The 15,066-nt window shown below is 57.7% G+C and overlaps 1 protein-coding gene across 1 annotated transcript; it reads left to right on the top strand.

Moving 5' to 3' along the window:
• Nucleotides 1-2,744: 2,744 nt before the first annotated feature.
• LOC105485864 (putative serine protease 29) lies at nucleotides 2,745-12,692 on the top strand. The gene is made up of 9 exons (XM_011748441.3): nucleotides 2,745-2,777; nucleotides 6,794-6,902; nucleotides 7,209-7,327; nucleotides 9,112-9,162; nucleotides 9,550-9,841; nucleotides 9,978-10,158; nucleotides 10,253-10,518; nucleotides 11,994-12,157; nucleotides 12,283-12,692. The coding sequence occupies exons 1-9, from the start codon at nucleotides 2,745-2,747 to the stop codon at nucleotides 12,445-12,447; spliced, it is 1,380 nt and encodes a 459-aa protein (XP_011746743.2). The 3' UTR covers nucleotides 12,448-12,692.
• The last annotated feature ends 2,374 nt before the right edge of the window (nucleotides 12,693-15,066 follow it).

The raw sequence follows: 15,066 nt of genomic DNA, 5'->3' as shown, positions 1-15,066 counted from the left end.
ATCCATCCACCCACCCACCTATTGATCTATCCATCCACCCATCCACCCACCATCCACTAATCCATCCATCCATCCATCCATCCATCCATCCACTCACCCACCTATCGATCTATCCACCCACCCATCCACCCACCCATCCATTAGTCCATCCATTTGTCCATCCATCCATCCACTCATCCATCCACGTATCTATTGATCTATCCATCCACCCATCCACCCACCCACCCACTAATCTATCCACTTGTCCATCTGTCCATCTGTCTGTCCACCCACCCATCTAATGCACCCCTCTCTCCCCCCTCCCTTTTTCTAGGTCCATGCCATTATTGCAGGGGTTTGGGGTGCCTGGTCTGGGGCAGACTCCCTTCCCTCAGATAAGCAGCAGATAAAGCAAAGTCCACCCCTACAACCTCCCCCTGTCCCCACCCAGGGTTGCTCATCCCAGACCCTGCTGTAGCCCCAGGGCTGCCTTGCTGCTTCCTGGGATGCCCTGCTGATCTCTTGGGCTTTTTTTTTTGGAGGAGGGGGTGCTTCTTTAAGTTCCTTCTCAGTCCCCTCCCATTCAAGCTCTTCTGAACCCCTGGGCAACTCCTCCACCCCTGAAATAACTGGCACCTGCAGCCCTGCCCAGCCCTGCCCAGTGCCCACCTGCAGCCCTGCCCAGCCCTGCCCAGTGCCCACCTGCAGCCCTGCCCAGCCCTGCCCAGTGCCCACCTGCAGCCCTGCCCAGCCCTGCCCAGTGCCCACCTGCAGCCCTGCCCAGCCCTGCCCAGTGCCCACCTGCAGCCCTGCCCAGCCCTGCCCAGTGCCCACCTGCAGCCCTGCCCAGCCCTGCCCAGTGCCCACCTGCAGCCCTGCCCAGTGCCCTGCCCAGTGCCCACCTGCAGCCCTGCCCAGCCCTGCCCAGTGCCCACGGCATCTCCAGGGTGCTGCACGGGAGGCTTCTGGGGAAACCCAAGCAAGGGTGACATCCGTAGTTGCCGGGCCACTGTTTGCTCAGGGGCATTGGAGCATTTAGCACTGAGACTTCCCATATGGCCGCCCTGTGCCCACCTCGCAGAAGCTCTGGGACCAACACCGGGTCAGGGAGGCTGCTGGGCTGTAACAGGGCACCAGGCATCCTCAACCTGAGATGGGGAAATCTTCATTCTCCTTTCTCTTGTACCCCCCACCCCCAAGGTGAGGGCCAGGTGAGGCTGAGGAGGCCCCTGAGCACCCGAAGGGGCAGCCGCACTCTCCTGCTGGAGAAAGGGGCTTCACAGAGAAGCCGGCCCGGGAGCAGGTCTGGGTCTGGTCCCTTCTGGCTTCACACTGTGAATAAAGCAGCAGGAATCTTGTCTCTCCTGGCAGGTTTCTCCCACCGCACCCGGAGAGAACCACACGGGGCAAGGGCTGGATGCCTGGGCTCCCCGACAGAGAGGAGGGGCCTCTGTATTCAGACAGTGGGGTGCGGGGGACAGATCAGGGACGGAACAGAACTATGGTGAGGGCCCCCGTGCCTAAGGCAGGATGCAGCCTGGACAACGGCACAGAACCCACTACCCACAGGTCATTTTGCAACATTGCAGTGGGAGCCAGAGCCAGGTGGGTGCTGTGGCAGCTGGCAGTGTGCCAACCGTCCAGAGGCCCAAAGACCTGGGCCAGGGCCAGGAGTGAGTCTGCAGGCCCTTCACCCACATCACCTGACACACAATGGCTGTCCCCAGCACCCTCACTCACGTCACTGCTACACGATGGCCGTCCCCAGCACCCTCACCCACGTCACCTGCTACAGGATGGCCGTCCCTGGCACCCTCACCCACGTCACCTGCTACACGATGGCCGTCCCTGGCACCCTCACCCACGTCACCTGCTACAGGATGGCCGTCTCCGGCACCCTCACTCACGTCACCTGCTACACGATGGCTGTCCCTGGCACCCTCGCCCACGTCACCTGCTACACGATGGCCGTCTCCAGCACCCTCACCCACGTCACCTGCTACACGATGGCCGTCCCCGGCACCCTCGCCCACGTCACCTGCTACACGATGGCCGTCCCCAGCACCCTCACCCACGTCACCTGCTACACGATGGCCGTCCCTGGCACCCTCACCCACGTCACCTGCTACAGGATGGCCGTCTCCGGCACCCTCACCCACGTCACCTGCTACACGATGGCCGTCCCCGGCACCCTCGCCCACGTCACCTGCTACACGATGGCCGTCCCCAGCACCCTCACCCACGTCACCTGCTACACGATGGCCGTCCCTGGCACCCTCACCCACGTCACCTGCTACACGATGGCCGTCCCTGGCACCCTCACCCACGTCACCTGCTACACGATGGCCGTCCCTGGCACCCTCACCCACGTCACCTGCTACACGATGGCCGTCTCCGGCACCCTCACTCACGTCACCTGCTACACGATGGCTGTCCCTGGCACCCTCGCCCACGTCACCTGCTACACGATGGCCGTCTCCAGCACCCTCACCCACGTCACCTGCTACACGATGGCCGTCCCCGGCACCCTCGCCCACGTCACCTGCTACACGATGGCCGTCCCCGGCACCCTCGCCCACGTCACCTGCTACACGATGGCCGTCCCTGGCACCCTCGCCCACGTCACCTGCTACACGATGGCCGTGTCCGGCACCCTCACCCATGTCACCTGCTACACGATGGCTGTTCCCGGGCCCTGCCACAGGGACAAAGGGGCCACCCTGATGAGACGGGAATCTCACTGTTGTCCCCCCTGCTCATAGAGGATGCAGGCCCACGGAGGTGTCCTGTGCCTGTCCGTGGGTCATCTCAGTGCTGTGACCCACCCTCTGCTGGGTCTGACAGCCTCTGGACAGCCTCTGGGCAGAGCCACGCCCCACAGGGACAGGCCGAGGGTGCCTGCCACTGCATTCTTCCCACTGCTGTGCCGGGAAGGCCTGGGATCCGTCCGCTCCTCATGTCCACCACGTGTGCCCCGAGCCTCATTTCACGACGCTCTGGGCCACACTGCCATGTCCAGCTAATATTTAAATTTTTGGTAGAGACCAGGTCTCACTATGTTGCTCAGGCTGGTCTCATACTTCTTGGCTCAAGCAATCCTCGCACACTCGGCCTCCCAGCGTATTGGAATTACAGGTGTGAGCCACTGCACCTGGCCAATTCTCTCAACTTTTTTATTTTTAAATTTTTGTGGGTACATAGTTGTGTATATATCTATCTTGCACGGTTTTATGTGAGACTTATACTAAATCTTCAAGGAACAGATAATCCCCATTTCAAACAAACTCTTCCAGAGACTAGAAAAAAGAGGCCAATGTCCTGACTGATCAGATTTGATGAGTGTCGCCTGCAGGACAAGCCTAGACTAATAGAACACAGGAAAACTTCAGGCCGAATTCACTTACGAACACTGATTCAAACATCCCCCCAATTCATTAACAAGCTGACTCAGAAAATGTACTCAGAATTACAGGAAAACCTAATCAGGTCTAAATCAGGTTGGTTTAACGCTTGGAAATCTAACCATCTAATTTGTCAGTTAACGGAGCAGAGATAAACCACCTTTGATAATCTACTTGATAAGCATCTGATTCTTTTGGTTGATAAATTCAACCACCAACTGCAATAAAACTCTTAGCAAATTTAGGGGGATCTCATCCAAGCCCACAGCAAACGTCCTACTTAACAGTGGACCTCGGGAAGCCCCTCCTGTGAGTGAGGGACGGGTAGGGACCACCACCCCTCCTTCTGCCCAGCTCAGTGCAGGCAGCCCCAGGCAGCACATATGTGAAGAGAAACAGGCTGGGCGCAGCGCCTCACGCCTGTCATCCCAGCTACTCGGGAGGCCGAGGCAGGCAGATCACCTGAGGTCAGGGGTTCGAGATCAGCCTGGCCAACATGGTAAAACCCTGCCTCTACTAAAAATATGAAAATTAGACAGGCATGGTGGCACATGCCTGTAATCCCAGCTACTTGGGAGGCTGAGGCAGGAGAATTGCTTGAACCTGGTGTAGTGGAGGTTACGGTGAGCCAAGATCGTGCCACTGCATTCCAGCCTCGGCGTGAAGAGTGAGACTCTGTCTCAAACAAACAAAAACAGAAAAACAAAATGAAACAAAAACCAAAGAGAAAGGAACAAGCAGTGTCAGGACTGGAAAGGAAGGGAAAGGGCTGCAGTGTCTGCCCACAATGCGGTGATCTTCATAGACCATCCAAGGTCACCTGCAGACAGTATCAGGGGCACAAGCGCAGCAAGGCAGCGGACTCACGTCAGTGCAAGACCAACAGCTGGCGACACACAGGGCTTCCCGGCCGGGCGCAGTGGTCACGCCTATAATCCCAGCACTTTTGGAGGCCGAGGCAGGAGCACAGATGGAGCCAAAGCATTCAAGACCAGCCTGGGCAACATAGTGAGTCTATCTCTATAAAAACATTTGTTTTAAGCCATGCAGAGCCTGGGCAACACAGCAAGACCCCATCTCTACAAAAAATACAAAAATTAGCCAGGCGTGGTGGTGTGCACCTGTAGTCTCAGTTACTCAGGAGGCTGAGGCAGGAGGATCATTTGAGCCTAGGAATTTCAGGCTATAGTGAGCCAAGATCTTGCCATTGCGCTCCAGCCTGGGCAACAGAGCAAAGCCCTGTGTCAAAAAAAAAAAAAAAAAAAAAAAAAAAAAAAAAAAAGTTTTTATAATTGTATTGGCTCCAATGTCTGTTGAAGAAAACTGCTTTTGTTCATTTAAAGCCCTAAGCAAAACTTGTCATCAGAAACGAAATTTACCCACTAACTTCTGAAGATTCACCTACTGACCACCCTCATGGACCTCCTACACGGGAGCTCCCTGACAGGAGTGTCCTCTAGACACAAATCGTCTTGCTGGCCGGGAAGACACCAAAACCCTTGGTTTAGTTTTCCCTCCACACCAGCTGTGGCGGTGAAAGAAAGACAGAGATTTTGTTGGATTTAAGTTGAAAGCACAATATGAAGTCTCATGATTTCACAAGAGAAAGGGCCACCGTATCCAAGACCATGTGAGGAAAAAATAACAAGGAAGAGAGCCCCGCCCACCAGAAACGGCGACAAATCTGTCATCGGCCCAGGGACGGAAAACGACTCCCAGGCTGGTCCCCACATTCCACCTGCCCCAACCCCAGAGCCAGCTCCTCCCTGGGCTCCACTGTGGTTCCCGGGGGCTCGATTCCAGCCCATCCCAATATCCAGTGATGTTTATTATTATTATTATTTTGAGACGGAGTCTCGCTCTGTCACCCAGGCTGGAGTGCAGTGTTGTGGTCATAGCTCCCTGCTCAACTTCCTGGGATCAAGTGATCCTCCTGCCTCAGCCTCCCCAGTAACTGGGACTACAGGGGCATACCCCCACACCCTGCCAATTTTATTGATTTTTTTTGTAGAGATGGAGTCTCACTTTGCTACCCAGGCTGGTCTTGAACTCCTGGGCTCAAGCGATTCTCCTGCCTCAGCCTCCCAAAGTGCTGGGATTACAGGCGTGAGCCACTGCACCCAGATGCCAACAGTAAGTGTTATTGACATCTTTCTACTCGGTCTTTTCTTTTTTCTTTCTTTTTTTTTTGAGACGGAGTCTTGCTCTGCTGCCCAGGCTGGAGTGTAATGGACGATCTTAGCTCACTGCAACCTCCACTTTCCAGGTTCAAGCGATTCTCTTGCCTCAACCTCCCAAGTAGCTGGGATTACAGGTGCCCGCCACCGTGCTCAGGTAATTTTTGTATTTTTAGTAGAGACGGGGTTTCGCCGTGTTGGGGCAGACTGGTCTCAAACTCCTGACCTCAAGTTATCTGCCTGCCTCAGCTTCCCAAAGTGCTGAGATGACAGGCATGAGCCACGGTGAGCAGCCTGCACCCCATCTCTCATCACCTGTATCAGTGCCCTGGGGCTGCTACACAAAGTGCTGCACACTGAGGGGCAGAATCTTACTCTCTCTCAATCCTGGAGTGTCAGCAGGGCTGCTTGCTCCAGAGGCTTGGAGGGAGGGGCCGCTCCGTGCCTGTCTCCTCGTGTCCGGTGTTGCTGGCTGTCCTTGGCTTGTGGCCACATCACTCCCATCCCTGCCTGTCTTCCCTGGCCTTCCTCCACTGCTCTAGGTCTCAACCCCCTTCTCCTTTCTCTTATAAGGATGCCTGTCGTTGGATTTAGGGCCCACCCTAACTCCAGGATGATCTCATCTTGACATCCTTAATTACATAATTAATTCTATCTGCAAAAACCAACTTCCCTATAAAGTCACGTTCACAGGCCCCGGGCCTCAGGCTTGAATGTGTGTTTTCAGCAAATGCAGTTCACTTGCCGCGGCACCCGGCTCCCTACCCCCGAGGTATTTTCCTCCTTCACCTGCACGTCCTGTAGGAGCCTATCTGTGCAGACACAGCACTGGGCAACTTCCAGAACCTTCTCCACACAACAATGCCCAATTTTCGTCGACCTCACACGATTCCAAGTATAAAGCACCGAATAAAAGATGAAAGGAAAGTGTCACCTGCATCTAGTGAGAATGCGACGTTCCGGCCTCCGCACAGGGCGAGCTTGGCTCACCCAGCCTAGACTCAGCGGGGCCCCGAGGGCTCCTGGGCCTCTCCCAGGCGAGCTTGGCTCACCCAGCCTAGACTCAGCGGGGCCCCGAGGGCTCCTGGGCCTCTCCCAGGCGAGCTTGGCTCACCCAGCCTGGACTCAGCGGGGCCCCGAGGGCTCCTAGGCCTCTCCCAGGCGAGCTTGGCTCACCCAGCCTGGACTCAGCGGGGCCCCGAGGGCTCCTGGGCCTCTCCCGCCTATCCCCCACAGCCCAGGATCCCTGTCTGCAGGCTCCAGGCCTCCCTGGAGGCCCTGGCCATGCTTGCCCCGCGGCCCTCAGACTGGCTGCGCTTTGCGGATCTTGGCTGGTTCAGGGCTGGTGCTGTCCCCGCCTTACCTGGGCCTCCTGGACCCTGCCTCCCGGTAGCTGGGTGGGGGCCCAGGAGGGTCCTGCACTGTGATGCAGCTGCGACATTATCCTGGTGTCCTGGGAGGGAGAGGAATCACCAAGAAAGCTCCCGGGCTAAGCAGCCATCCTCTCTTCTCCTCGGCCCTCTGGGTCTAAACACGGAACCCAGGTGATCCAGACCCGAGCTTCCCTCCCATCAGCCTCTCCTGGCCTCACCTGGCCAGGCCTCCCAGGCCTCCCATCCTCAGCTGCTCTCCTGTCTCCTTGCGTCTTCAGGTGGAGCTGCCCGTTCCACGGGCCTGGGTAGCACCTTGAAGTGGGCGTGGGTCAAGCGCTCTGGGAGTGAGGGGTGCGACTGCTACCAAAACAGAGCCAGAGGTCCTGGCCCACGACCGGTGAATGCAGCCAGGAGGGAGGGGCACAGGCGGCTGAGAGCCCATCCCAGGCAGCCTGGGGCTTCTCTCCTCCCCACGCGGGGAGGTCCACGGCTGGGCATGCAGGCGGAAGTCTGGCTGCAGAGGGTTTCACAGCTGCAGGCCCAGCCTCGGGACCCACTCCCTCAGCCTCCGGGGAATCCTGAGGCATCACCAGGAAGCTGCTGGTAGCACGGAGAGAGCTGGATTTTCTCCAGCTGGAGGACACGCAGACACACACACACGCTCATTCATACTCACATGCATGCACATACTCATACACGTATGCACACACTCATGCATGCAGACACACATACACGCTCATTCATTCTCACATGCACGCACACACTCACACACGCAGGCACACACTCATACATGCATGCACACACTCATACACGCAGGCACACACACGGGCACACATGCACACATGCTGGCAACCACACAGTCATACACACTCACATGCACACATACATGCACGCACACATGTACGCGCACACACCCACATACACACAGACACACATGCACACGCTGATACACATGCACACATACACGCATTCACACACACACTCACACGCATGCACACACCCACACTTACACACATGCTCACATGACTCGTACATGCATGCACACATATGCACACATACACGCAGGCACACACACGCACACACTTATACACATGCACACACACTCATATACGCAAGCACACATACATGCAGGCACACACACTCAAACTCACATGCATGCATACTTACACACTTACAGGAACATATGCATGCACACACATGCATACACACGCACACACATGCACTCACATGCACCACACACATACATGCAGGCACACACACTAACACATGTGCATGCACTCACATTTTCACACACACATGCACACACGCACACATACATGCACACATGCACACACACACATGCACACACACATACATGCATGCACACACACGCAAGACACACTCATACACGCATACACAAATACACAATGCACTCACACATGCACACACTCATGCACACATGCTTACACACATGCACACACGTATACACTTACACATGCACGCACATGCACACACACTCATACATCATGCACACACATGCTTACACATGCTCACACACATGCATACAAACACATACACACACACACATGCACACTCACAAGCTCACACACATGCACACACATACACATGCACACACATACATGAACATACTCAGGCATGCACATACCCCATGCCCACACACGTATGCACACACACATGCACAGGCATGCACACACACCTACACCCACACGTGCACACACACAGGCACACACCCCACCCATTGACAGTGCTCCCTTGTGTTCCCACAGCCCCACGATCACCTCCGTTACAATCTCATGGCAAAGCAAAACTCCTGGAGGAGAGGCTGTAGGGTTGGGCCTCGGCCTCTACTGCCCCTGTCTGCCCCAGAACGTGTCTGCCACCTGGGCTGAAACAGGCATTTGCTGCCGGGGCCCCGAGGCACAGCAGTGGCAGGCTGGGGCCTAGGGGGCTGGGTCCTGGCCTGAGAATGCAGCTTCCCACCCTCTGAGAATCCCAGTAGGTGATGGCCCCTCTCCCAGAGCAGGGTGTGCCCCTCCTGCAATCTGAGGTTTGTATCTGATTAAAATAGATTCCTGGAGCCCACCCAGAAGCTCTGCCTGTGTGGACTCTGCAAACTCCCTCCAAGGCTGGAGCCTGAGCCTGGGGCAGCCACCATGGAGCAGGCGGGTCCCCTGGCCCTAGGTCCAAGCGTCTCTGACGGGCCCTCTGGCTGATGCTTTTGCACCCGTGGAGGTGGGTACAAGTGCCCGTCCTGTCCCGAGTGGCCGGAGAGGCTGAGGGAGTGCTAGTTACCAGGCAGTTTCTCCTCTGAGGCCCAGGTGCTTCCTTGGCCTCTGGAGCACTGGCCACGAGAATGGGCAGCATGGCGACAACCCGGGCACTGTGGGCATTTGGGGCCAGGGATCCTCTGCAGTGGGGTCATCCTGTGCACTGGAGACATTTAGCCCCCCAACCCCGGCCTCTTCCCACTAAATGTGGGTGGTATCCCCATACCCCTGACAACCATAAATGTGCCCGGTGGGAGCCACTGGTGTAGACAGGGAACTCGGGTGCGGGGCCCTTGTTGGCCCAGCAGAGGGGATGCGAGGGGCTGGGGGTGGCCCCTGTCCTCACGGTCAGCCTGGTCACAGCCTGGGCTTGGAGCTACTGCTCCCACCCCCGAGGGGAGGAAGGTGTGACCGAGCCCCACCCACTCCCTTTGCAAGGAAGATAAAGCAGCTCCGGGCGGGTCCAGGAGGGCAGCTGTGGCCACAGACCACGGTGAGGACACTGACCACCGGCAGCCATCTGTGGCCTCCAGACCCAGGTCCTGCCCAGCTGTTCCCACCCAGCCCTCTCCTCCCTGCACAGATGCTGTGGCTGCTGTTCCTGGTCCTCCCCTGCCTGGGGGGCTCCATGCCCGAGACCCCAGGTGAGTCCCGGCCCCACCTCACACTGGACCTCAGGGACTGGGCTAGGACAGAGAGCTGACCCCCTCGTCGAGCAGGACCTGGAAGCTCCTGGCATTGCAGGAGGGTGGCTCCCTGACCTCCTTCGGTTGTTCCCAGAGCCCGTCCCTGAGAATGACCTGGTGGGCATCGTGGGGGGCCACAACGCCCCCCAGGGGAAGTGGCCGTGGCAGGTCAGCCTGAGGATCTACAGCTACCACTGGGCCTCCTGGGTGCACATCTGCGGGGGCTCCCTCATCCACCCCCAGTGGGTGCTGACCGCCGCCCACTGCATTTTCCGGTGAGTCCTGGGCCGAGGACCCCAGCGAGGGGAGGTGGGAGTGGGGCCACCGCAGACCAGGCCCCCTGAGCAGCCCAGGTCCATCCTCCCCCAGGAAGGACACCGACCCGTCCACCTACCGGATCCACGCCGGGGACGTGTATCTGTACGGGGGCCGGGGTCTGCTGAACATCAGCCGGATCATCGTCCACCCCAACTACGTCGCTGCCCACCTCGGATTCGACCTGGCCTTGCTGCAGCTGACCACCCGCGTGGGCGCAGCAAGCAACGTTCAGCCGGTCACCCTGCCGCCCGAGGCCCTGAACTTCACCCCGGAGGACGAGTGCTGGCTGACCGGCTGGGGCAGGACGTCCTACTACGGTAAGAAGGGCTGGGGGGCGAGGGTCCTGGAGGGGCATGGGGAAGTTCCCCAGTTTTCCCCTCCATGCCCATTCCTGGAGGCAGGTCCCTCGGGGGCTGGTTCACAAGCTCGGAAATAAATGGGACAGGGAAGGAAAGCAGCGTCCTGTAGCTCCCAGCTGTCCCCCCGGCGCGACCTCTCAGCCCCCCGTGGCCGCCCTGATGCTCTGATATTCGTTTTACATTAAAGGCGGTAAAGGGCGTTTCACAGCTCTCCGGGTCTGCCAGCGGCGGGGGCGGAATCGGTTCAAGTCCCCGGGTCCGCAGCCTGCTGCCCTCACACTCTGCTGTGTGCAGGTTTTTGGGGTGGGGGTGGGAGGAAGAATCTGGTTATTTTTTATTTATTTTTTTTTTTGAGATGGAGTCTCACGCTGTTGCCCAGGCTGGAGTGCAGTGGCGCGATCTCGGCTCACTGCAAGCTCCGCCTCCCGGGTTCCCGCCATTCTCCTGCCTCAGCCTCCTGAGTAGCTGGGACTACAGGCGCCCGCCACCGCGCCCGGCTAATTTTTTTTTGTATTTTTAGTAGAGACGGGGTTTCACTGTGGTCTCGATCTCCTGACCTTGTGATCCGCCCGCCTCGGCCTCCCAAAGTGCTGGGATTACAGGCTTGAGCCGCCGCGCCCGGCCTGGTTATGTTTTTTGATGGGGGAAGTCACGCTTCTTCCTGTGTTCTGGGACCTTTGGGCTGCAGGCCCCCGGGTGCCCCCCCGTCTGTGTCCTGGGGCTATGACAAGATGCACACCCTGGGTGTGTCCTGGGGCTATGACAAGATGCACACCCTGGGTGTGTCCTGGGGCTATGACAAGTCGCACACCCTGGGTGCTTCACAGCACGGAGATGGGTTCTCCCAAGGTCCAGGTGTGGGCAGGGCCCTGCTCCCGCTCTGGCATTAGGGGAGGGCCCCTCCTGGCCTCTCCCAGCCTCTGGTGGCCCTGGTGTCCCGGGGCTCATGACCGCATGGCTCCCATCTCCGCCTGGGTCTTCATGTCACCTTCTCCTCTGGGCTGGGGCCGCCCCTGTTCCGCTTCTCATTAGGTCACCTGTCTTGGAATTAGGGCCGTTCCTAACCCAGCATGGCCTCATCCCACCTTAATCAATCTGCCAAGAATCTATTTCTAAATAAGACCCCATCCTGAAGCTTTGGAGGGACGTGAATGCCAGGACACCACCCAGCCTGGGTCTGTCTGCGGAATCTGAGCCTGACTATCACGGCATGGGCTGAGGTCACACTCCCACCTAGGACAGATGGGGAAACTGAGGCTCAGGCTGGCTCCAGGTCGGAGTGACAAGAGCAGGACCAGAGCCCCAGGCCCGGGCATCACAGGCGGTTCGGGACCCCTCCCCATGGCCGCCTTGGCCGTGGTGGGTGTGAACGAATCCACCGTGTCGGGGACACAGCCCCCTGCTGCTTCCTGACTCCCCTCCTCCACCCCCAGCGCCACTACACCCACCCTACCGCCTGCAGCAGGTGCACATCCCACTGGAAGACCATGAGGCCTGTGAGGAGGGCTACAAGGAGTATCTGCACGCCAGTGCCGACGGGAGGGTCATCCCGGAAGACATGCTGTGTGCCGGCAGCCTGGGCCGCGGCCCCTGCATGGTAAGATGTCTGGGTTCTGCCTTGCCCCGGGGGCGCCTCCTGGTCTGGGCCTCTCGAGGCTGGACAAGGAGTCCCGTTGTGCCAAGGCCCCTGGCGAGACGTGTGACTGTCCCCTTTCCCTGCAGGGGGACTCCGGAGGGCCCCTGGTCTGCAGGAAGGGAGGCTCCTGGGTCCAGGTGGGAGTGGTCAGCTGGGGGATCGGCTGCTCCACGATCCAGCTGCCGGCTGTCTTCACAAGCGTCCAGCGCCATGTCGCCTGGATCCGCCGGGAAATCAGGAAGTGTGGGTGAGCCCCGGGTGGGCCCGATGATCCACGGAGGAGGCGGAGGCGGCAGCTTTGTCCCGACTTTCCCTGGTGGGGCTTTCTGATCCCCTCCACCCACACCTCCCGCCCACTTCCCCGTGCTTCAGCCCCGCTCCCATCCCCCTCTTCCTCCCCTCTCCTTCCCCGCCAGTTCCGAGAGGAGGGCGGAGGCGCCCATGGAGCTGGGGTGCCATGCGGCTGTGATCATCTCATTAAACAACTGAGCCAACAGGCTGGCGGTCAGAGTGGTCTTTGGGGCTGCAGAGGGGGTGGTCCAGCTCTCCCGTTTGGAATCCCTGAGTGCTGGGGGAACGGAGCAGGCCTGGCTTGGGCAGGTGGAGTTCGGGTGGGTAAGAGGCTCAGAGCCTCTCCTCCAAGCTTGGGGCCATCACTCCCTATCGTGGTTTTTTGTTGCTGTTTTACGGAGTCTCGTTCTGTCGCCCAGGCTGGAGTGCAGCGCCTCCTGAGTATCTGGGATTACAGGCGCCCAACACCACACCTGGCTCATTTTTGTATTTTTAGTAGAGACGGGGTTTCACCATGTTGGCCAGGCTGGTCTCCAACACCTGACCTCAGGTGCTTCACCCACCTCAGCCTCCCAAAGTGCTGGGATTACAGCCCACTGCACCTCACCCCTATTGCGTTTTACATGCCGTGTACCCCACAAGCAAGGGTATTGGCAGGTTCACACACAATTCAGACTCATTTTCAAGATCTCATTCATTCATGCCATTCATTTATTCATTCGTTCTACCGATGTCACTAGGTGGCATGTCCTGGACTATAGGGGAATAACCTTGTCCTACCCCAATCTCAGGACCTGGAGGTGATGGGTGTGTGACAGGGATTTGAAATGCAGCAGGAGGTCGTGTCATAGACAGAAGAGTCCACAGGAGAACAAGAGGCTGCTCCCCTGGGTGTCAGTGAGGTTTAGCCAGGAAGGGAAGCCTGAGTGGTCCCCGGAGGCGTCAGGTGTGGCTTGGTTGCAAGGCTGAGCCTGCAGGCTGGACAGAGGGCGGTGCCAGTCGGAAAAACCGATTGCACCTGCGGGAGAAGCCCGGAAACCCTTGCATCTCACTGCATCGTTAGTTAGAGCAGTGATAGCAAACTTGCGCCGTGCACATAAAGGGAACAATAAAGTTATTTTCACTGTGAGGAAAGACATTTAATCATTTCAGACTCTGCTATTGGGCGGGGTTCATCCTTCTAAATCACCAGCCCCCAGCTCTGTCCCCGGGGAATTTGGGTGGGACGGGGCTGAGCAAGGCTGGCCTGCACACACTTGGAGAAGTCCTCCCCCAGCTCTGGACCCACACCTCTCCCCTCAACTCACCCCAAGAGAAGCACGACTGGGAAGGGCTGGGGTGGTGTGTCTCGTCCAGATAATTGGAATAGACGGTGAAGTATGTGAATAAGTCATAACGAGTGACTAGTTGGAGGAGAGAGGGAGGGATGGGAAGATCGGAGAATGGATGGATGGGTGGGTGGATCGAGGGATAGAAGAATAGATGGATGGAGGCCGGGTGCGGTGGCTCATGCCTGGAATCTCAGCACTTTGGGAGGCCAAGGTGGGCAGATCACTTGAGGTCAGGAGTTCGAGATCAGTCTGGCCAACATGGTGAAACCTCGACTCTACTAAAATTACAAAAATTTGCCGGGCATGGTGGCACACACCTGTGGTCCCAGCTATTTGGGAGGCTGAGGGATGAGAATCACTTGAACCCAGGAGGCGGAGGTTGCAGTGAGCCAAGATCACACCACTGCACTCAAGCCTGGGACACAGAGTGAGACTCTGTCTCAAAAAAAAAAAAAAAAAAAAAAGTGGACGGATGAGTGGGTGAGTGAATGAATGTGTGGATGAGTGAGTGGGTGGATTGGTGAGTGAGTGGATGGATAGGTGGGTAGATGGGTGGATGGGTGATTGTGTGTGTGGTTGAGAGGATGAGTGAACAGATGGGTGAGTTGGTGTATGGATGGATGAGTGGACGGCTGGATGGGTGAGTGGATGGATGGGCGCAAGTTTGAGTGAATGGATAGATGGGTGGATGGGTGAGTGGGTGTGTGGTTGGGAGGACAGGTGAACGGATGGGCAAGTTGGTGGATGGATGGATGAATGGATGGCTGGATGGGTAAGTGGGCAGATGGGTGCATGGTTGAGTGGATAGATGGGTGGGTAGATGGGTGGAATGGTGAGTGGGTGTGTGGTTGAAAGGATGAGTGAATGGATGGATGAGTTGGTGGATGGATGAGTGGATAGCAGGATGGGTGAATGGATGGGTGAGTTGGTGGATAGATGGATGAGTGTATGGCTGGATGGGTGAGTGGATGAATGGGTACATGGTTGAGTGGATAGATGGGTGGATGGGTGAGTGGGTGTGTGGTTAGGAAGGTGGGTGAATGGATGGGTAAGTTGGGGGATAGATGGTAAGTGGACGGCTGGATGGGTGAGTGGATGGATGGATGGGCGGATGGGTAAGTGGGTGGATCTCAATGGCTCAGTGATCTCAGTTTGGGTATCATTTTGGACTCAGATACACCTGACTGAGCATTATGCATTGTGCGTAATTAACTGGGACAAGCATACATCTTCTGTACATGCAAGAAC

This window comes from Macaca nemestrina, chromosome 18 (assembly GCF_043159975.1).
Source record: "Macaca nemestrina isolate mMacNem1 chromosome 18, mMacNem.hap1, whole genome shotgun sequence".
NCBI lineage: Eukaryota > Metazoa > Chordata > Mammalia > Primates > Cercopithecidae > Macaca > Macaca nemestrina.
This window is presented reverse-complemented; position numbering and strand designations above follow the sequence as displayed.